At 39.4% G+C, this 22,938-nt stretch overlaps 1 protein-coding gene across 15 annotated transcripts in view; it reads right to left on the reverse strand.

Moving 5' to 3' along the window:
* The window catches only part of ARPP21 (cAMP regulated phosphoprotein 21), a 102,962-nt gene that overhangs the window by 70,400 nt on the left and 9,624 nt on the right, over nucleotides 1-22,938 (reverse strand). For 8 of the 15 annotated variants that reach the window (XM_040964456.1, XM_040964482.1, XM_040964471.1 and 5 more), the window contains 5 exons: nucleotides 22,779-22,857; nucleotides 21,976-22,035; nucleotides 21,140-21,280; nucleotides 7,957-8,065; nucleotides 528-565 (listed from right to left, as the gene is read on the reverse strand). In XM_040964456.1, coding sequence (XP_040820390.1) covers nucleotides 528-565; nucleotides 7,957-8,065; nucleotides 21,140-21,280; nucleotides 21,976-22,035; nucleotides 22,779-22,857 — 427 coding nt within the window. Of the gene's footprint in view, nucleotides 1-527; nucleotides 566-5,962; nucleotides 6,065-7,956; nucleotides 8,066-21,139; nucleotides 21,281-21,975; nucleotides 22,036-22,778; nucleotides 22,858-22,938 lie in introns of all 15 variants that reach the window. The other 7 variants (XM_040964419.1, XM_040964427.1, XM_040964412.1 and 4 more) reach the window with 1 other exon arrangement.

Raw genomic sequence — 22,938 nt, forward strand, 5'->3', positions numbered from 1 at the left:
AGGGTTTCAAGTTACCTTTTTAAAAATAAGGACCAATGTTCAGAACAAGACACTCAAAATAATGCAATTCCAATTATGATACATAGTATGGTATATAATCTTGGACCACAGCAAATAACCAATAACACCAACGACATAAATAATTTTAGCAGTCTGTCCAATGAGCTGATGAAACTGCAAGGTCCCATATGATCTCAAAATGGATTCCTTTTAGTGCCTGGCAAAGATTATGGGAGTTACATGTTTGGGAGGACTTTGAGTAAGGAAAATGTTTAAACCTCTCATTGGAAATAACTGAGAGAACATTTTCCCCAATGCAATCATCTCTGGACATGCTAAATAACATAAATGTGTGAATATATATGTTTGTATGCATGTGTACATGCAGATATATGTATTGACTTATACATATATTCAAGAACACACTTATTATATATATGTATGTATATATATAATCAATGAGTATACAGGACAAACATGACAAATTTTATTTCTTTACAGACATGAAAAAGTCAAGTTCATTTTACCTGCTCTCCACAAAAAGGCTTTCCTGGGAGCAAACTGACTGAAAAATAAAGAAAGGCATTGGATCAGACGACCTGGGTATCCTGAGGGACCCCGAATCCTTACCTGATTCTAAAAGTCAAAATACTAAAATACACACAGAAAATGGAAATAATGAGAAAAAGGTGAGAACGCAGTCGAGTTACAAGAACAAGCATTTCGCACGCAGCATAGTGATCCAGGGCATCTCCACATTGCAAGCCGACTAAGCCTGTTCCTTGGGAGGTCAGAAGAAAGAGGAGTGGGGGTGGTGCTGCGGGGCAAGTACATGACCGTGGGAATCTGAGCTTGTGGTTTCCTCTGAGTTCCCCGAGCCACAGTCACCAATACAGATAGGGTGAATGTTGCCACGCAAGGCAGATCCATCCAGGGATGGGAAAGTCAGGAAGCCACAAAGTTTCCAAGCTTTGCTGCAAAGCTTCCCTGGTGACGAACGACTCCCGTGAATGAAGAATGGACTGCCAGCCTCTCAATGCGGAAGAGATGTCACCCAGCATTGGACTTAGAGAGGGGATAGGCAAAAGACAAGTGAGGACAAAATGAAATAAATGGAAAAGAGCAACTACAAGCCCCATGTAACACTTGTTAGCTTTTTCACAAATTGAACCCAAGATGGGTTTCTTCTCTTGTAAGGAAAATGAAATTGTGTTGGGGGGAAAGTGGATGAAATGAAATTTAAACAAAGTCCAGGAAAAGGACGTTACTTGGTCATATAATAGGGTGACTGCATTTTGGATGCCGTATTAGCAATTAGTTTTTTTTTTTTTAATACATACCTACCCATCATATTATATGGGTAACATTTCCTAATGGTTGGATAAGAGACTTGTTCATTGAGACACACTTGACTTTAAGGTCAAATAAACTAAAGAAATCTTAATGATCTTTCAATATCTAATTTCTGGGTTTAATGATATCGTTGACATAACTACTGCTCTGAGAAGCAAGCTGAATATTGTATTCTGTTTTCATTTTGCTGGATAATTGAAGGACAGGACCCAGACAGGATACTGTCAGAGACCTGAGCATTTCAGGGAAGGCATCTCTCAAATCATCTCTGTTTTAGCCTGTTTATATTTGTAATTCACCCTGAATTTCAAGTGTACAGAATCAGCCAATATGGGTGCTTCTCAGAACCCATATTGTGAAATTTTGACATTTAAATATGAAAAGGAAAATAAATATGCATGATGTGTTCTTGACATTAGTCCTGTGAGCATTATTTTTTTTAGCAGTAACCAACCAATATTCCAGCATTTCACGACTGCATTTCATTTAGCTTTTCCAGCAGTTTGAGTCAAACCATTGTCTGTGAAAGGTGAAGCTGTTTCAAGTGGCCACTAATAGCTCAGGACACCAACTTCTCAGCTGCTGGAGGGAAAGAGGTCAGCCAAGTTTGTAATGTTCTGACTGGCTAGTGGAATTCCTGCAACTACTTTCATGAAGGAGCTCGTCAAAGACATACAGACCCCTGCAGACTCATGAATCTAATAAAGCATTTGGGAAGAAGTGAAGCAGCCCAGACTCTTTGAATTAAAAGTCGATGATACCTTTCCCCAAAACAAAGCTCCATTGCATGTTTTTTTTTTCTGATTTACGTGGAAAACTCTTTAAACACCATCGCCTCTATCCCTTCATCACATTTTCATAAATAAGATACAGATGGCGAAGGGAAGTGATTCAGTAGCTGACATAAACTTTGAAGAGTGATATTAATAACTTGTACATTTTAATAGCAGAGAAAAAATTGTCACAGTAATTAAATGCAACATTCATAGCTGTCACTTATATGCATTCTCAGATATAAAAGGCTTGCCTTTTTTTAAAAAAAAAAAGAGAAAATCATTTTTGTCTAATGGGTTATAACATTCTCTCCCACATCCCACCCTCAACCACAGTGGCACCTCATGACTTTATCAGTTCTTGCAGAAGGGTCCCCCAACACCTCCTGGGAAGACAGAGGGGAGCTCCCGTCAATTCCACTGCACATGCAGTCCTGGCAAAACATGTCTCCCCCAAATGTGTTTCTTTATTAACCCATGCTTTTGAAAGTCAGAAACATGCTATACAACTAACCACCAAAAGAAGTTTAAATCCTTTCCAAAAAAAAGAAAAACCCTTTGCATTTCAAATATTAATGACCATAAAACTACACTTTTCAATATTGGACTAAATTTAGGTTTCCAATAATAACTACATTTTCTCCCAATATCAAAAAATGTGCACCACATTTTCCCATAAAATCCCCAAGGCAATTTGCATAATTGATTGTGGGCCTGCATACAAAATGCATGTTCTCACATGCAAGCAAACCCACTCAGTCACATACACATGCCTTAAAGACCAAAACTACGTCTTGAAAAAGTCAAGCCTGTTTCCAATTTTAAAACAAACTGGACTTTTGCTAACATATAAATACCATGAGGTATTCTTTAACTCACTACCATTACTTCAAGCGATAATATACAGATATAAATTCAATATTTGATTCTATTTGATTAATTCTACTACTTTAACAATTGCCAGAGAAAGCTAGTTTTAACCCTCAGCTTTTGACCTGTAAAGACAATAAATGAATGGCTAACAAACGTGATCAACGCTAGACTTCAGTAATGTCATTTCCTTATGCTGGATTCTTCTCATTTGCTTCATAATTGGCTTAATATCCTTTACTCATCGTCTTGTGAAAGAATGATCATGGACCTCAGCCTCTTGGGCAGTGATAATGATCATTTGGGGAACTAGAAGTGCATAGATCAAAATTCCCTTAAGTCTACTTTCCTTGCACATTGATAATGAAGACTTGTTCTTACATGCATTGAAGAACGTTAACCACTGTTTGCTTTTTCCTTGGCAGTTTAATGCGCAGAAGTTAAATAATAATTACTCCACGCTTTACCAAGGTTGGTCTGTGTTTCCCACAGACCACAGCAGCAAGGAGGTCAGATCTTTGGTAACATTAGGTGGCTGGCATCTTCGACTCTTTCTTAGATTGTTTTCTCCAGGGGAAGCTGGTTGCCATGTCAACAGCCGATGGATAGGCCCATGTGGTCCGTTCCTACTGAAGTTTTGAGGTCTGCCAGCATTCATGAGAGTGAATTTGGAGGCAGAGAACCCTTCAGCAAGTCTTTAGATGACTGCAAACATGTGCGATAGAGCAGCTTCATAATTAACAACAAAGACCCTTCCCATAGGAAACAATGTGCACGTGTTCATGGACATAACATTTACAGTTGATACCAGTGGAGACATTGACTTTTGAAGTTATTCCATAGATGCTCGCTGGAGCATCTCCATTCCCAAACCCTGCCCAGGGTTAAGGGTGCAAAGTAATGCTATATGCAAGGTAGTGCCACATTTGACTCAGGAAAGTCAGAAGTTCTGGCCAATGGAGAGCCTAATGAGCCCTGGCCCCTATTTATGCAGCGGTACGAAGCCATGGCCATTTAATGGAGGCTGTCAAGCAATTTCATGGAGTTGAAAGGCTATGGAAGAACTTGCCTTCAAGTTCTCTCCCATTCAGGTCTACATTTTACTTTTAAAACCTGTTAGTACACATGTTAGCTATAGAGACTTCAAACAACAGCAACGCTTTCCTTAATTTTTGAACCTAAGACTCAGGTTTACTGTTAAACTTTTGAAACAGATTTGGAAGTGACAGGGTGCAATGGAAATCAGGCTGCTATATCATTCTGGTGAGGACTTCCCCTTGGGCAGGACAATGAGCCAACAAAGTGGGCAGAAAGGCGGTGTCCTCATGGCAGACATTAGTAACAGTATGATCTGGCATCTAGCCCCTGAATTCGCACCAATGTAGCATAGTTTCAAGCAAAGGCTTCACATTGGTTGCACGTTGTCTATGTAACTAATATTAGTATTTCTTTTCCATCTAGCTTCTCATTAAGAAATGACTTGACTGTCTAGAGCGAGCAAGAAAGTAAGCACGAGAAAGAGAGGGAAAGAAGGAAAAGAGAGAGAGAGGATGGGTGGGGGAGGGGGGAGAGAGAGAGAGAGAGAATGGGAGATAGAATGAGAATGAAGAATAATGAAGAATACGTTTTGGGAAAGTTTCCCCCATGAAGGTTTTTACACAAGAACATGTTAGGTCTCAGCCTACTGCAGACATGTTCCTATATTGTGACTGGAATACACTGCATTTTGGCATGCAGCAAAAACAATTAAAGGCCCATGATGCAACAGGTTGTATGTTTTGCCTTATCCTAAAGTAGAGGAAATATGTACAGAATCATCTCGAATTGGATCCAGACCTCCAACTATGGTGATCTTTGTCTTCCTATTTCCTGAGCTGTTAGCAAGATGATTCAGTCACAAAAGTTCTACATTGGTGGGTTCAAGAAGGGGCACAGAAAGAATTCTTGTGTTTGAGGAAATCAACTCTGCTCTGTGAATTCCAACTAAAGCAAGCAGTTCCAGGCAAAGGATCTAAGAAATTAGCTGAAAAGCCCAGTGCCAGCAGACTTCTTCCATGAGGAGCACTGAAGCTTAGGTCTCCAAACCAGCTGTTATAACTCCTCAGTGCAGATCACAGAGGAGGGGAGGGGTGCTGCATCTGACCTACCAAAGCTGAGAATGTTGGCTGCAGCACCTCGCAGAAGAGCTCAGGTGTGTCTTCCTGCAGAGCGACAAAACTATCACAGCCCAGGAGGCAGCCACATGATTGCATGGAGTGGGAAATCTGTGGCAAGTGTCAGTCCTTTTAGCTCTTCAGCATTTAAATTAATACTGGATGGTCTTCATCTTTAAGTCTGTATTTAATTTAACTGGATTTATCTTGGTAACAGTCAGTGAGGGATGAAAAATTTAGTCCCATTCTTTTTGTGTGAAGACAAGTCTCAGGCAGAAGAAAGTGTCCTACAATTATTTCATTGGTGAATTGTTCCCAAATTTAATTTGATCTGAATTTGAGGGGAGGAGCAGTGTTATTATCTAACTTAAGCACCATGAAGTGTTCATATTTACTAAGAACAGATAATATTTTGTGTAGGTCTGTGTGTGTGCTCAACAGATTCCTTGTATGTACCTCCTCTGTGTCATTACTATTAAAAAGAACACAATAGTTGGTTATCTGCTGGCTAATGGAGTGGGAAATCATTGCTTCAAAGTCGATGACTTCTCTCTATACTCAAAGTCTATTTTACTAACCCATCTTATAAGTCCAAGTATCAGTTGGTCATTTCCTAGGAACACACCCAAGTTATTCGATAGTTTTCCATCACCTCCATGAACTAGGTCCTCTTCCAGAAACACCCCTGGCTTGCTTCAGTTCAGATTATATCCTGTTGCCAGTCTCATGCCCTGCCAGCTGACTGTCTGGGCAAATCTGCCTCCTTGCTGATGGAAGGACCACGCTAAAGAGGCAATGAAAACAACTACTCACAGCGTGTGCAAATATTCTCTCCCTCACTCTCTGATACTCCTCTTCTCTCTCTTCCATTGATTTACTTCGTCTGTCATCTCTAAATGGATGCATTCTGTTTTGCTAAACAGAAAAAAGAAATCAGGATGGTTATCCAAGTTGAGTCGTCAGAAATCTACAGTTAAGTAACTGTCAGCTGAGAATAATCAATGTCCTCTTCAATAAATGGAGCCTGCGTGAGGGACTCTGTCATGTGGAGTGTGTGTGTGTGTGTGTGTGTGACACGCAGTGCTGGGAAGTGTCTGCTGTGTGTGCTTGCTTCCTCCCAGGATGCAATCAATGCAGGTGCCTCCTACAACAGCACATGGAAGGTGCCTCACATGTTTACCCAGTGATGTAGTGGCTCTCCATGGATGGTCTCTGTCTCTGGCTAAGCTACATAGGTCGTCTGACTGCTCAGAAGGAGGCACAATGCCTAGTATAGCAAGAGGAAAAGGTTGGCTATGGTGAATAGAGGCAGAAATAGCTTTGAAAACTCAGGCTTTGGAGAAAGTGCAAGGGAGCATAGGAAGTGATGGACAAAATGAAGATGTGCACGCTATTTCTCTAACTCCTTATTTGGGTTTTTGACTCATTCACTGCCTGACCTGGTGAATTGCATCTTCATGGAAAGTTGGATTGCAGGCTGCCAGAGGGAATCTAACTTCCCTGCTGTGTAGAGAAGGGTCAAAACCAAGAGAGTGAAGAACAACTCAAAGAAGCCAGCATGAGGACAGCTCCTTGCCCTTTTCTCACCTGAACTATATCCCATGGCATCCCAACCTGCTGCCCACCTTCCTATAGCCGACCCTCCAAACCATTCTGCGTTAGACACACCCATCCACCTGGTCAACAGACTTTCACGGAGTACAGGACCCAAGCACACATTGCAGCGTCAACACGAGCCACGGTGCAGCTCGGGATAGAGGCAGAGGTGGTGGAGGGAAATAAGATATAAATGAACAGTTTTTTAAAGTGAGTCTGTAATGCACATCCTGCTCAAAGTGACTCACTGTGAGAGATTATAATGATGATTGAGTGAAATGCAGATTCTCTTACCTTGAAGAATTCTAAAAACAAAGCCATTTGCCATAGAAGCTATTGTAATTGTCAGAAGCATGAAGTACAATTGCAATGGCATTTGACTTTCTACTGTTTTTATAATCATTTAAAATAGCTTTTCTTTTGCAGTTGCTGCAGTTTTCTTTCTAATCATGCTGGATCACACACCCTCCATCCAGAGCAGGGATTTAGCCAAGTCTCTTTACCTTCATACAAGGTGCCACGAATACGGCTACTCAAGAACAGCATGGTGTTTTGTTTTTTTATCACAAGGAAGATACATAGGATAAAGTTCTGCCACAGTTCATGCAAAATAAGCAGACAAGTTACATGGACCGGAAAATGCTGGCAGGAAGAGGAGAAGGACGCTAAAATGTGAACTGCATTTTTTTCTGTGAAGACTTATTTTAGGATAGTTGCACAATCCACCTGTCTTCACCATAACAAAGTTTGTTCTTTACAGCTACACCGGTTGCTCATCGGTCCGTATTGACAATCCAGCTCAATTTGTGCACAACTGAAGGACAAAGCTGTAGGGATTGGAACGACTGCCATAGTTACACAAACATCTACAAATGCAACTGACGAAGCTTTTCCCCACAGCTCGGAGCCTGTGGCATCCCAACGCCCCAATCCCCCAAGACATGCAGCAGAAACTGCGCCAAGCACCACCCATGCAGCCCAACACAGAGCCATTGCTAAAGCAACCAGGACATTTTTTTTTTAAATGCTATCCATTGAATGCCAAAGTGGGACGCACAGGGAGGCAAGAAGGCGGGTGGGGAAAGGACAGCAGTGTGAGAGGAAGAGCAAGGCTGGGAGGGTCAGAAGGAACAACAAAGGCATGACAAAGACATCAGTCAGCCCACCTTCAAATACAACAATGTCAGCCACTCTCAAACTTGAGAACCAACCTGATTGTCTTCTTTATCAATACTAGAGTTATCTCGCTTCAAGATAAACCGCTTCTGGGATTCTTCACCTTTTTCATCTTTTAAATGTTCACAAAACCTTTGCTCTGGTCTGCCAGCAAAGTAAAACATATCAATGAAAATATTTTCTCCCTGTTTAAAGTTACTTCTTAGTGTTGTTTCTTTCCCCCACAGTTGCACTTAATCCTTTTATTTTTTTAAAGTCTACATGTGGCTTTGATATCCGAGTCGCTGGCAATACAGGTAAATAATGATATGTCCCGCCACAGGTGCTGTTAGAACAGCTTGGCTTTGAATGCTGAATCCTGTTGCTGCCTGGCCACCATAGGTGAAGTTCAAATACTTCCATGATATTAGATTTTAAAGATTCTGCATATAACATAGTCTCTACACATTTCTTTCATCGATTTTGACCTCCTTCATTCCTGAGTTCAGCCAACTCCCCAGCCCTTATTTCCCCCCAAATATACCTGGTCAGCACTTGAAAGTCCACCATATTAGTTCTCCTATATCTGGAAACCCAAACAAAACCTTTCACTGCATGCTCCGTTTTTAGGAGTCGTTTGAAGCCTTAATAAGTAAAATCATTTCAGAAGTAATTCTATCATTCCCCCAATGAAAAATGCTCCAGCGTCTGTCACAATACATTCTGACATTCTTGACCATGTCTTGTAAATCAGTTCAATAACTGGGGAAACAGGAGATATTTGCTTTGAGCAACTTCATGATTAATTAGTACAGCAGAAGTTTTCCAAGCAGTAACAAACTATTGATCAGTCAACTGGGTTGTTTTTGCTTCTTCTAATTGTTAGGCATGGTTAAGGCCACTGCCTCCATTTCCCTGTTAATTTCCCACCATTTTCACAGCACACAAAGAACCCGGTGAATGACTTGCGCTCAGGTTCATCCGAAGAGCAAGTGCTAAACTGTCTCTGGTTTAGAAACTTGTAATTTATGAATAGTACAGTTTTTCTGTCTTGTCTGATGTATTACTTCAGAAGCCTGGAGGGTGTCTCCCTACTGAGTTCATTATGCTTCCAGTCCCTGGGAAACCACTTCATAGTGTCTATTGTTAGGGTAAAGGACCAATAATTAAGAGAATGTCACCATTCGTTCACAGCTCCGATAGGAAAAACAGCACTTTTAAAACAAAGGAGTAGTTCAAATATATAATTCAAGTCTTGGTGGAAAGTGGTTGTTCCTTAAGTATAGTGAATGATTTTGGAGCAGTGGTGACCTTATCTTATTAATTCTTCACAGTAAATTCATGCGGGACAAGCACAATATTTATTTCTTTTTCCATCTTCTGAAGTCAAGGCAATTCTGTAAGGACTTTTTTAGACTCTGAGTTAACACTTTCTTTTTTTTCCCCTCTGAGCCACAGGTGGCAAGCAGCCTGCTCATATGCTTACTGAAAACAGGCTCAATCCTTCTCTGGTTATCCAGGGCATAATGGTCCCTCAAATCAAAAATCAAAGTCAGAACCCCCCACCACATCACCCTAGAGAAGCACGTACACGTTTCCCAATAGATGTGAAATGCAATGTGATATAGGATAAATATCTAGAGGTGGAAGTATGACAGCTGCAAATCAGAACACCAAAGAAATAAACAAGTTGCACTTTACAGTGAGTCAGCTGCTTACAGAAATGAAATCTCCTTTTTCGTAGCACAGTCATAGCACACTCAATCAGTCATTCGACTACAAAATCTTATAAGAATGTAATGATAGACGCAGGTCACTGTAAATTTTACCAACTCTGAAGAATTTGTAAGCAATTCAACAAATGCAAATACGCTGTTATATCATTTTTTTTCTCTAGCAAGAAAAATTAGGATGCTGCCTGAAATATAGACGTTGATTGCACACCTGTTAAATAGGTCTCTTCTCATATCTCTGGCTCTGCGGTCCAGTAAGCACCAGTAGCAAAAAGGATCTGCCTACTGCTACATTTATGGATAGCTTTTATGCCTGTTTCTATTGGTCTGTTACTGATCAATTAGAAATGCAATGACCTGAGATGCATAAGGTGGTGAGATTTTGTTTTAGATTGAATCCTTTGTAAGTTGGGGACACTGCAATGAGAATGCAGCATGATATCCCAAATCTGAGTATATATGTTGTGTAGGGTTCTTGATTTTAGAATGCCTCGACCGATGTCTGGCATTTGCAAGGCCTTCTAGAGAATGAGCAAATGAATCAACATGTCAGTAAGTGAAAATTTAGCATAACTTTTCATGAATCATAATTCAGGAACAGATCAGTATGTAAGACATAATGTCATAAATCCTCTATATAAAATGGAAGAAGAGAAAGCTTTGACGACAGAACACATACAAATTAAAGTACATTAAGACGACACTCTTGAACAATGAGATTTATGTATTGGTTCACATTGATCGAGATTAATTTTGTTACTAAAAAGCTTTCTAAAATCTGAGGGCATTTTGGGAACACCAGGAGCTGGGAATCTTAGTTCTCTTAGTTTTGTCATGTCTGATTTTGAATTTTTATGGTTGCAATGAGAAAGCTTTTTGAACATTCCTTTATGGATATTTAGGAAGAAGACGGCTTTCACATAGCCAAATCATGATCAAAAGGTTTCTTCTAATTAGTAATGCAAATATTGTACATAGCAAGAATATTCCTTACTGGACTACAAATTGCACAACTATTTTCCCAATAAGTGCTTTCAAATATCTTAATTTGTCTTTCTGATTTTATAATATACCATTTCAAATTATTCATTCTTGTTTTAATTTTTCAGAAACATTTTAAGTTACCATAAAGTAAACATTCACATTTACTTTAAAAAAATCAAATAAATCTAGTTATTTTTTTCCAGTTTGATTTCAAAGAGAACCATTTATCACTATGAAGTGAAAGAGTTTTCAGTTTATGCACACACAGATCAACATATACAAGTACAATATTAGAAGTGATTGAACTACAAATTACTGTAATGGACCCTTACAGCTCTTAAAAAATCTTTTCACATTTAACTTAACAGAACAGCAATATTATTTCCATATCACAAAATGAGAGGAACTAAAATAATGTATCGTGAAATTTTATTTTAAATGGTGATGAATTGCCAGTAACGCACTTACAAAAGAATGTACCTCCCCCTTCCCTGACAAAAACACTCAAAATTCCAGAAGGTCAAATTATTTGTTAAAGTAACGTGATGACACTTTATTATGAGCCTGCATCACCCGTGTCTATTTGTTGATGGATTCTCTATGCTGTCATTTCAAACCAGAAAGTAGGTTTAATGCTTCTCTTGGAAAACAGTTTCCTGTTTTCAATGAAAAAAACAGCACCTACACTTTGAATCAGTTCTACGTCATTTTTGATCAAATCTTTAAAAGGTTAGAACTAAGTTCTCATTGTTCCCTAATTAGATACAACTCACAAATTCAGAAATGGTGGTGCCAGGGAAGACAATAAAATTCTGACTTCCAGTCAGTCAGCTGTAATTTCATCTAAATTTTTGTCCCTTGGAAGCTTAAAATAGATAAGCACTTATTACTATTAATTTTAACCTTTTATGATCCTGACATGATTTCAATTGTTTACTCACACTGTCAGATTCTTGCTACTAAATTTACTAATTTTCTCCCCAGTAATTGAACTTCATTTTTCCTCTGGTCCCCTATACACAAATGAAGAATATAAATCAAGTAAATATGGAGGGACACAAAAAGAAATGCTTGGATGTTGGCTCAATAACTAAAAAACATTTGCCAATGCAATTTTCCCCCTAAAGGTATAGATACATCCTCACCCTTCAGCTGGGGCTGGTCGGTTTTATTTTTCAATGCATGTTTATTTATTTTCATCTACTTGAAAGCAGGGAGGGAGATGAAGACATAGAGAGAGAGAGAAAGAGGGAAAGAGATTGTCACACCCCAAATTTTCATTCCAATGCCCACCATAGCCAAGGTGAGGTCAGTTTGGAACCCTAAACCCAGAATTCCGTCTGAGTCTTCAACAGAGTGACAGTAACCAAAGCACTTGACCATTCCCTGCTGTCTCCCAGAATTCACCAACAGGAAACCCAATTGGAAGCAGAGTAGCAGGGATTAGAACTGGCGTTTGACACTGTAGGCTTCCCAAGCAGCAGCTTAACCGGATGAGCCACAGTGCCTGTCCCACCAAAACACACTTATGTGATCAATCATGTTAGAGAATCCTGTTGCCTTAGCATTTGACATTTCCAAAAGGAACTGTTTATGATTTTGGTGCCTTCCATTGAAAATATAAAGTCCAATGTTTCTCGTAAAATAAGTTCAACTCAAATTTTCATGATGAATCTGTTATGTTATATGATTCCTTCCTTCCTTCCTTCCTTCCTTCCTTCCTTCTTTCTTCCTCCCTCCCTCCCTCCCTCCCAGTCTCCTTTTCTTTTCTTTTCTTTTCTTTTCTTTTCTTTTCTTTTCTTTTCTTTTCTTTTCTTTTCTTTTCTTTTCTTTTCTTTTTTCTTTTCTCTTTTCTTTTCTTTTCTTTTCTTTTCTTTTCTTTTCTTTTCTTTTCTTTTCTCTTTTCTCTCTCCTTCTTTCTAACGTTCAATTACTAAAAATGATAAAACTACAGGCAGATCTAAGGCACCAAGGGAAGATCTTTGCATTTTGAAGGGAAGTCTAATTCTGTGCCTACAGCAAGACTGGTTTCAGATTAAGGGAATTCAACCACATGTTTGCTGCCTCCAAAACTATTATATACTTATAACTATTATATATGTGGCACGTGCACATAGGATGAACTTTTCTGCAACTGTTCCACACTGTGGAATACATATCATATACATTTTCACACTCATGAAATCCTGATAAAAATTGTCATGCTAGGAGCAGAAGATGAATATGTTCTTTAACCCTGTCTTTGGTTCAAAGCACAGTGCTTAACACTTGAGAAATACCTTTTACCTGACAAAAGTCAAGATGACAGAATGGGATTTTAACCCCATTGTGAAATCCGTCAAAGAGTTTGGAATGCTGTATTTTTGTTTTCTTGTACTTTCCACTCTCTAACTTGGCACACCGTTCTTTAATTTGGCTCTTTGGCTAACTTTTAACAAAATCAAGCATACATTAGGATTTTATAAATATATACAAATTAGTATGAATAAAATGATAGTGGTCTGAAAATATTAATTCAATTTAGTCCATCATTCTTTAACCTTAAAAAAGAAGTCATGACTCCAAGACAGAGGCAAAAGATTTGTGTCTTGGTTCCCTCTAAATTGACTAAGAAAGCTCATGATGATCATGACCTGAGTTCCAATTTTATTTCCTGGAAAATAGCTTAGCCTTGCCTACCAGAATCCTGTGGGGGGGAAAAAAAGGTCAACAAGCACAAATTTGATATGTATGTTTACTGCATGGCAGGTTTTTTTGTATTAAAGAAATATTACTATAGGTAGTGCATATCTGTTTAACTTCCAAAATTAAGTTGTGGATAATATATCTCACTCAAAGGCCCATAAATAATTTCAAGTGGAGAAAGCTACACATCAAACTTTGTTTCTCTCTTATTTGTGAGATTTCTCTTTGTCACTTAAGGAACCTCAGAATCACTTGAGAATATTAATGTGGAGAAAATATAACATTTGAAGGACAGGACAGGAAGTTTGAAAAAGTTAACAAGCAAGTCTGACTTGTTGGAGCCTGAGAACTGATTAAGGAACCAGGTATTTTTTCTGCAAAAAACATTTGATGGTTTTCCTGTCTGTAGCCCAATTCATACTATGTTCCTTATCTCTGGCTTCTAGTTGGATGGTTTTGCTCCCATTCCTGTAAAGCAGGCAGTGTAAAGTTGCCACGTTTAAAAATGGCCACTTATGTTAACAGTGGCACTTGTGTTTCTAGCTGAAAAAAAAAAATGGAAAGAAAGAGAAAAAAGATATAGAACACATGTTAGATTTTTTTAGAAAGCAACTTTGTTGTAGTTGTTTGGTATAGTTATAGACGCACATAACTTCCTATAAAGAGTGAAGGAATGAAACACCTATCAGAAGGCATTGAGGGCCCGGCATGGTAGCCTAGCGCCTAAAGTCCTCGCCTTGAATGCGCCAGGATCCTATATGGGCGCCAGTTCCAGTTCTGGTGGCCCCTCTTCCCATCTAGCTCCCTGCCTGTGGCCTTCAAGGATGGCCCAAAGCCTTGGGACCCTGTGCCCAAGTAGGAGACCTAGAAGGGACTCTGGGCTCCTGGCTTTCGATTGGCTCAGCTCTACCATTGTGGCCACTTGGGGAGTGAAGCAGATGGAAGATCTTCTTCTCTGTCTCTCTTCCTCTCTGTATACCTGACTTTTCAGTAAAAATAAATATTGATAAAAGAAGGCATAGAGTTGCATTTTTATCATGAGCCTGTTCAGGAAGGTAAGTTGAATCAGGAACTCAGCATACCAGTCCTGTTGGACCCTAAACCTTAACATGTTGCACATCACTCCTGCCTGGGTCAGCTCACTACCTTTCATTAAAGCAATTATTCATCATTCCAGGAGATTCTCAACAAAACCAATTGACCTCTTTTACTTCAGTCTGGGGCAACTTTGTTTAGAATGAGTTTCATTGTTCTTATCATTTATGAAAGAGCCAGCTTAGTTAATCATCCTTTCTGGGATAAAAAAAATTATTCTAGTTACTATAAATCCCTTGCTACACCTTGACTACTAATTAGTCCTCGAAATCATGCAAGACTTTAGTTCACAAGTTTTATGTGAACAGAAGTACTCCCAAAGCCTCATGTTAATGGAACTACTTAGGTGAAAATCCAATGCAACGAGGTCTTTGGGGCGTGATCACACTGAGTCAGGTCATTAAAGTGGATCCCTTGGGATAGGATCTTACCAACTTCAGGAGTGAGAAAAACATCTAGAAACTTGGATGGTCCTTATCTTGCCACAGGAAGCACTGCATCACTTTGGGACTGCGCAAGAACACCATCATCCAAGGACCATTCGTGCAGCCTGCCCGATCTTGGACCTTGAACCTCCAGGACTATGAGCCCAGATAAAAAGCCTCATTGATTCTTTAACTTAGCTTGCCTCAGGTACTTCATTGTAGTAATTAAAAAGGTCATGACTCACATGTTCATTTCAGCAACACATATACTAAAAGTTGAATAACACAGCATGATCCTTCCAGTAGAAATTACAAAAACACACTTCTCAGAAAGGAGTTGCTGGATTGTGTTCCTGACTCTCAAACCAAATGGCTTCACACCATTATTCTTGTTTGACAGTTTCTGTAACTACTCTCCTTCAGGAGATGTACTTTTTAATTTTTTCGTTCTGCACTCTTAGAGTAGGGGATCTGAGATAAAGGCGGGGGGTGGATGTGAAAGACAAAAGAGAAAATGCTTACAAGAGCACAGCCTTTTAATATGAAGATCATCTAGGATGAGTTCAACATTTGCTGTGACATAAGCAAACCCATCCCAGATACCCAGGGGATCCTCAGTGCCCATAGCTCATCCTGGCCTTCTGTAAAATAGCAGTGCAAATGAATGTTTCCTGTTTTCCACTGTGGTGCACCCAAGTCTGTATCCTTCCTCTAGAATGACAATGAAGAAGAAGTAAACAAACTATCTAGTAGGAGAAAAATGAACCATTTTATGCTAAAATAGCGAAATATGAGTGAAAGGGAAATTCGAGATCAGAAGGAGATACAGAAATGGCAAAGCTTCTCTTCCTAACGTGTATGTGTTTGTAGGATTAAATATCTGGATAACAACACTATTTGTATATTTAAGCTTCAACTATAAATATCTAAAATACAGCATTATAGTCAGTAAATACAACAAAGTATAAGTCGTGGTACCCAAGTAACATAGAACCTAAAAACTCTGTGCTTTATTCCACGGGGCTCGCTGGATATCACCTTGTAATATTACAGATGACAGAGAATTTCAGGAGGAAAAATCAAAGGGTACTCGGGAGGGAAATACCTTTCTCACAATTTCCAGTGAGTGGGGACCAATTAAAGGTGAAACAACAGAACTTTGAGCTCACAAGATGTACCCTGTTCTTTTCAAAGAAAAGTCGCTCTGATGAGAAACATCTCTGGCTTTTAAGGCTCAGTTTGTGGACCAGAAGATACTGTGCTGGCCACGTATAGTCACATGTTCCTAAAGGCTCTGAGCTGGCTTCAGTTCGCTGAAGCAATGTCATCGGCCTTGACTGTCTTCCACAGAAACACAATTATAGTTTTCTACTCTCCAGATTAAATCCTTAACTCCAGCCTGCTGCCATGGTGATAGCGATAGTCACGCAAGTCCTTCTAACCTTGTCTGTCCCTCCTGCATGTATTTTCCTAGCCACTCCTGCATGAACATTCTCTCTTGTCAAAGCTAGATTAACCTTTCTAAAATATCATGCGAATATGTCCACGTCTGTGTTCTAAAGCTGTAAGGGCTACTTAATGCAGAGTGTCCCCCAGTCTTGCATAGCCTCTCACTGGTGGTTGACAGGACCGTCTCTGCAAATTTCATTCGAGGCAGCAGAACATCTCTGTGAAGATCCTCGCCTGTGAGGGCAGACGGTCATGATTAGAATCCTGACCTTCCAGCTCTGACAGCAGTGTGCTTTGGGATCATCTACCCACCCTCCATCAGTAGAATTCTTTTACAATGGGTTGGAAATGTGTTTTCATTCGGTGGCTGTAAGAAACAACCACCACGATCTCAGTACAATATCCCGGTTAGTGTCAGTAAACACTGTGACTAATATCAGATACTTATTTCTAGTAATATCTCAGGTCCAAGTATCTCTGTCCTCACCACATTCGTTTATAAAGTCTTCATCTCACTCAAATTCCTCCTTAACACTTACCAGAACCAGACAATCAGCAGGCAATATTCCCCTAGAATATGTTATGTTTGCACAATTCTTGAGAGAGTGAACCTTCGTGAGAGCCTATCGTGAGTTGTATAACATTTTTTTCAGGTCTTCAAATGTCTGTCTGATATTCTGAATTTATACACCTGGTCTCTACAAATGGAGAATAAGATGAGTGATGACCGAGAGGGCATCTTGCAATTTTTGTGTAACCACAGAGAGCAAATTCTGAGGCTGGGTATCTAGGGGGTGGGTTAATGTTGTTGGACATGCTTTGAATGTCTGGAAAGTCTGGCACAGTTACAGGACAAGATTGCCAGGTTCTGACATCCCTGCTTTCATTAGGTAATTCACCAGTCCACCACAGACACAAAATGAATTCACTTGAAGCCTCTGGTAACTACATTTTTACTATCTTATCTTGTTATACCCTCCCTTAAGACACTGACACTTTTGTGATGTGACATGAAAATGCTTGTGGCAGTCATTAAGCAATAAACAATGAATAGATTTATCGTCTACACTAATACTATCTACACTGCTTTTCATCCCTATGGAAAAAGACAAGGAAATAAAATAGAAGAGAGACGTGAAGCTTATGGATGTACTATCTCAATAAAATCACATCTTGCAACAGTAATTATTACAGAAATCCTAGCAAAAATATCAGGATGTTGAAACATCTTTTTTTCTTTTTTCCTGCTAATCTCACTGAATTAACCTTTTCACTCCATCATTGTCCCTTATCAGGCGATAAATGATTTAAGAGTTGGAATTCTCAACCTATCTGATTACCTATCTGAACTATGCTTTGAAACAAATTCTTCCCAAAACAGATGGATTGTAGCCAAGGTTGTTAAGGAAGATAGTGGCACCCCATTGTGCCCATGTGCTTACACAGTGGGCCATAGTGACCAAAGCATTTTCTCTCCATGCAAATGTAACATTCTTAAGTGAATTATAAAAGTTCTAAGCTTCGTATTTTTTAAACAAAGAAGGATTCTGGGGAATAACTCGCAGGCAGTGTTTAGCTGACACAATTGCAGTTATTAATGTATCCTTACCAGAGAAGCACTTTATTTCCCAATGCATTTAAAGCCAATAGAAGAAGCTTGTTCTCCCCTTCAACCTCCTCGTTCATTTTTATGCCTATATTTTTGTGTATTTGCTGCCATATTTTTGTACGTTTCTCTTAACATAATGTACCACCTGAAATACCCATTTTCATGTATCTGCCCTGGGCAAGGACACAAATGTTTTCACTGAAAAGGTAGATGATGAATATTAAAATTACCCAGGATCACATGAGGAATTCTCATCTCAACCTCCTTCTTTAGCTAAACAGAAACATTTCAATCCTACTCTATTTCCAGATCAACATGACTGCCACAGATCATCACTCAGCTACCACGGCTATGACACTTGAAATTTTCAAGAAGAGAAGGAAAATCAAACCACCTACAACATAAATAGAATGTCCTGATTAGAATGTTTCCATTTTACATTGGAAACTCCAAAGAGCATAGCAACACAGTTTTCAAACCAAATACAAAGTTTCAAACAAAACACCATCTCTTTGTGCTGAAACTATCTACAATGTTTCAGGTCCTGAAAATTGAAACTAATTACCATTGGGAAAAATGACATTCAGTTTGTCCACTTCAATTCTTCTGGAAGATATCAATTATACTTGAACCAACACTTCCGTGTCCCTTTGTTAAAACAGCTGCTCAGCTGAAAGATGGCCTGAAATGTGTCTAGAACTGAAGAGCAGGGCGTGATAGGCATATGTCTTGATTCTTTAGGAGATGCCTGGGAAGTCCAGGACCTGTGGTAATGTCTCTTTAAGGATGAGGAATGATTTGATTCATGAAAATTGGAATGCAAAACCAGGACTTATGACTACTCGGAACCTCTGTCTTCCTCTCCAGCGATCTCACTTTCAAAAAGAGATTGCACATACCCTGCTCCTACTGACTTGCCACTCTCCCTGAAGGTGTCAATAGGAGGTGTTCACTTTCAAAATGGTCACAGAAAAGAAAACCCGTGACTTTTCTAGAAGTGAAGTCTATTTACATGATGTTCACCAACCACAAAATAAAAGTTTTTAAGGGCCAATGATATACTATCGTGGTATCTGAGAAATTTCAGATCATATAGAATTTAGAGACTAGATGGACATTAAAACTTTCAGAAATACTTACATACTTTATTAGAATGAGCACTTCCGAACTACTTTGCTTAAATTTATTAGTTTAAAAGTAAATCAAATTGTAAATAGATAGACATGCTACCCCAGAAGACAATACAATCTTAACACTATCATCCACAGTGTACCAAGATCCTTTAGGTACAATGCTTAATTTTTCCCCAGAACTTGTCTATAGGGAATCAGGTGTCAAATATGTATCCTTAGTTATATGATTGCAAAATCCATGTTTAATGAAAATAAACCTGTCATCTGCTACTCGAAGCATAATCTGCTTGATCTGCAGACTGTTTTTTTTTTTTTTACATGTTTGCCAAGATTAGGTGACACAAAATATTTAGAGAAAGTCCAACCGAAGCTTCTTTTTATTTTGCAGTCAGTGTTTCCCTGTAGTTTGTTACCTGAGAGCCAGAAGAAACAACAGTATGGAGAATGGGAACAACAAGATCGCCCTAACTACAACCAGGAATAGCTGATGGAGAGAGAAAATGTACAGGATTGCAGAAGAGTGACCTTTAATTCCCAATAGTGTTCAAAACAAGAATCTCATGCATCAATAATCAGATGAAGTGGAAAGATGATGAATTTGAACATGTGTCCGCCATCAACCGCAGGGTCCAATGATTCTGAAGTTTCAAGGGCCCTTACACATTATCCACTTCCATCTGTCCGGCAGATATGTGTAATTTGAAGGCTGGAGAAATGGAGTACTCTGTGACGCTAAGATAACAGCTAAGCCCTGTCCCAGCTCTCCCTGTCTGACTTTCACTCTGGCTCAGCTGAGTCCAGGTTGCTCTTCCAGCAGACAGAGTCTCATCTCCATCTCCACTTTGTCTTGACCTCTGCTGAGCCGATAGGAAAAATACATTTCAACCATAGCTCTCTGCTTACCATGAAAGTTCCTTTCTGTAACAAGGCATTCGTAAAGGCCATGGAAGTTACAGTTTACCAAACATCGTGCAGAAAGGGAAATTATCCAAGAAGATGCTTACATGGGGATCAGTTTTGAGTCTAAGCTGCCTTTGGCTATAAAAGTAATCCACCCTGTACCCAAAAGATGCAGGAGTTCAAGATGTACATCTCCAAGTTTTCAAATCAAGGAATATTCATGTTATGCTATGGGTGACTTACTGGGATAATGAAAAGCAATTAAGACTAGAGCAAACACTCTTTTGAGGGACATAAAGAATCTACCTTCGGGCCCGGCGCGGTGGCGCAAGTGGTTAAAGGTCCTCGCCTTGCATGCCCGGGATCCCATATGGGCGCCGGTTCTAATCCCGGCAGCCCCGCTTCCCTTCCAGCTCCCTGCCTGTGGCCTGGGAAAGCAGTCGAGGACAGCCCAAAGCTTTGGGATCCTGCACCCGCGTGGGAGACCCGGAAGAGGCTCCTGGCTTCGGATCGGCATAGTATCGACCCGTTGCGCTCACTTGGGGAGTGAATCATCGGATGGAAGATCTTCCTCTCTGTCTCTCCTCTCTGTATATCCGCCTTTCCAATGAAAAAATAATAAAAATAAATCTTTAAAAAAAAAAAAAAGAATCTACCTTCCTTTTGGAGTTAAAACTCAAATATGGTTTAGCTCTGAACTCTCTATGGCCAGGAAACAGTCTAAGAGAGCAGATTTTGAAGCACCTGCGCCAGGTCACCCACTAAGCAAGCCATATTGGGTCTGGGTTTTCCAGGCAGGTTATCAGAGTCGTTTTTGTTTTGTTTCAGCTAATGTCTACAAACCAGCACATAGAAAAGAAAAAAGAAGACTCTCCTGTATATGCCATGATGGATTCATACTGTCCACTTTCAAATTGAAATATGTTTTGACAGCCACTTTCCCATGGTTTCCTATGTGGTTTCATCGGGTACTGAGAGGAGATCAAAAAGAAACACAGGAGCTATGTCTGAGGAATAAATCCCTTGTCTTGTCTGAATTCTGCAAACTTTCCAGGCGCTCAGATCATCTCCTGCAGATAAATGCCATACTACTGCTGATAAGAGCAAGAGATAAAATAACACGGCACATTTTAAATGTCATGCACTTTGAATCTGATACTGTGTTCTTACAAACGAATGTGTAAGAGAAAAGGAAAATGCTAAGGAACTACAGTGATGAGGCTTACATTCTGGTGCTACTGGTCTTGTTGATGATAACCGATTTTCCTGTCTGATCCACATTGTGATCCAACCCAAAGTAAGCCGCCACTCGATGGAGAAGCATCCTCTGATACGAAGACATCGGAGGGAACTTTTTGTAATGATTGCTGCAACAGAGGACCAGAACCAGTGCACTAAGCATGTTTTAGTTCTTGCCCACATAGGCTTTACAGATAAACCCACGCATCTATGTCTCTTTCCTCACAACCAGGCACCCAGTTTCGTTTTTGGAATTACTGACAGAATTTCCACTTACTACAGCTCTACTGATTAATGGGCAGTTAGGTATTTTGTTGTTGTTGTTTTACTATTATTCATTTCCCCAGCCTGAGAAATATGCTGGTTGCAATGGGTTCTATTTTAATCCATAATACATGATCAAGGGAGCCAGACACAGGACAAATAACATGACCTCACAGGTGACTGTAGATGCTTATCTGGACACATGTCATTACATGGTTTACACTGAAAGCAGCACAGTTATTTCCAGTCAGAAGTGACTGCAGCCAGCTGGAACCCATTAGAAAATTATAATAAAAATGGAAAGGGTTGCTTCTTATTACAATATCTCTATTAGCATAGCGTGGCCTCCTGTTCACAGCCATTTCTGTCAGGAACTTAACCAAGCAACCATTCCCATTGACATTTGGCTCCTCAGTCCAATAACATCTCTAGCTTACAAACAAATGAAGACATTAACTAGTGGTTTATTTATCCCTAAATATTTCTGTATAGAGTAATTCACCTACATACAAAAACTAAAACCCAGAATAAAATTAAGCAGCGTTGCAATTGAACTTACTTGTTGTCACCAATGAAATCAATCATTTCCTGCTCCATTTTCAAAAGTATCATTCTGTCCCTGCACAAAAAACATATGTTACAATGAAGGAGTTGTGTGTAGTTTTCATCTTCAAAGACATTCAAAATATGTGACTACACGACGGTATCTAACTTGCCTCTGGAATAGGTTGGCCATTTGTACACTATTTCATTCTAATCAAGTTCGGCTATTTCTCCTCTCATCTATCAAACATCACGTCATATCTGAATGCTGCACTCTTAGCGTTAACACTAACCTGCAAGTTGTTGGTATAAAAAAGTGACTCAAATACATACCGCATTTTTAATTCACACGAAGCCAGAACAAAAAGTGAGACGTATTGGCTGTGGTTGGATATGTAAATAAATACAAATTTATGTATATAATACAAATTTATGTAAATAATTACAAATAATTGATTTAATCGATATCAATAATGTTCATTCTCTATGTGGCCCGTTAGTCACAATCTCTGTGATCTAGAAAGCACCATCAGTGAGTTGTAACGTAGGTATTAAGATCACCATAAGAAAACATGCAGGCCATTAATAGGACAAAAGAAAATAAGGAACAAAGCTGTATTTGACTATTATCATCTCAGACGTGTTTGGATTAATTTGTGCTGTTTATTTGTTGAAATATCCGTTTGGTGGAATGTTAGCCTTTAGCCATGATGTAAATTAAAAACATGTTATTTCAGAAATTAAAAAAAAGAAAGTAATAACCATGATTGTAATGACCTCTCATCTTTCAAGAAGGAAGAAGTTCATTTAACAGTTTACCTGGAATTATTCTTCAATGTGCTAATCAGAAATTCATGTAAATCTATGCCTGTGGAATCCGTATATTCCTGGCTGCAATCTGAAACACACAGCAAGATGGAGTTGTCAGGAATGGTGGGAAGGGGAAGGGTGGCAAATAACCCAACCTTTGCTATTTCTC

The sequence above is a fragment of the Ochotona curzoniae genome, unplaced genomic scaffold (genome assembly GCF_017591425.1).
Source record: "Ochotona curzoniae isolate NIBS_2020 unplaced genomic scaffold, NIBS_Ocur_1.0 contig_1302, whole genome shotgun sequence".
Taxonomy (NCBI): Eukaryota; Metazoa; Chordata; class Mammalia; order Lagomorpha; family Ochotonidae; genus Ochotona; species Ochotona curzoniae.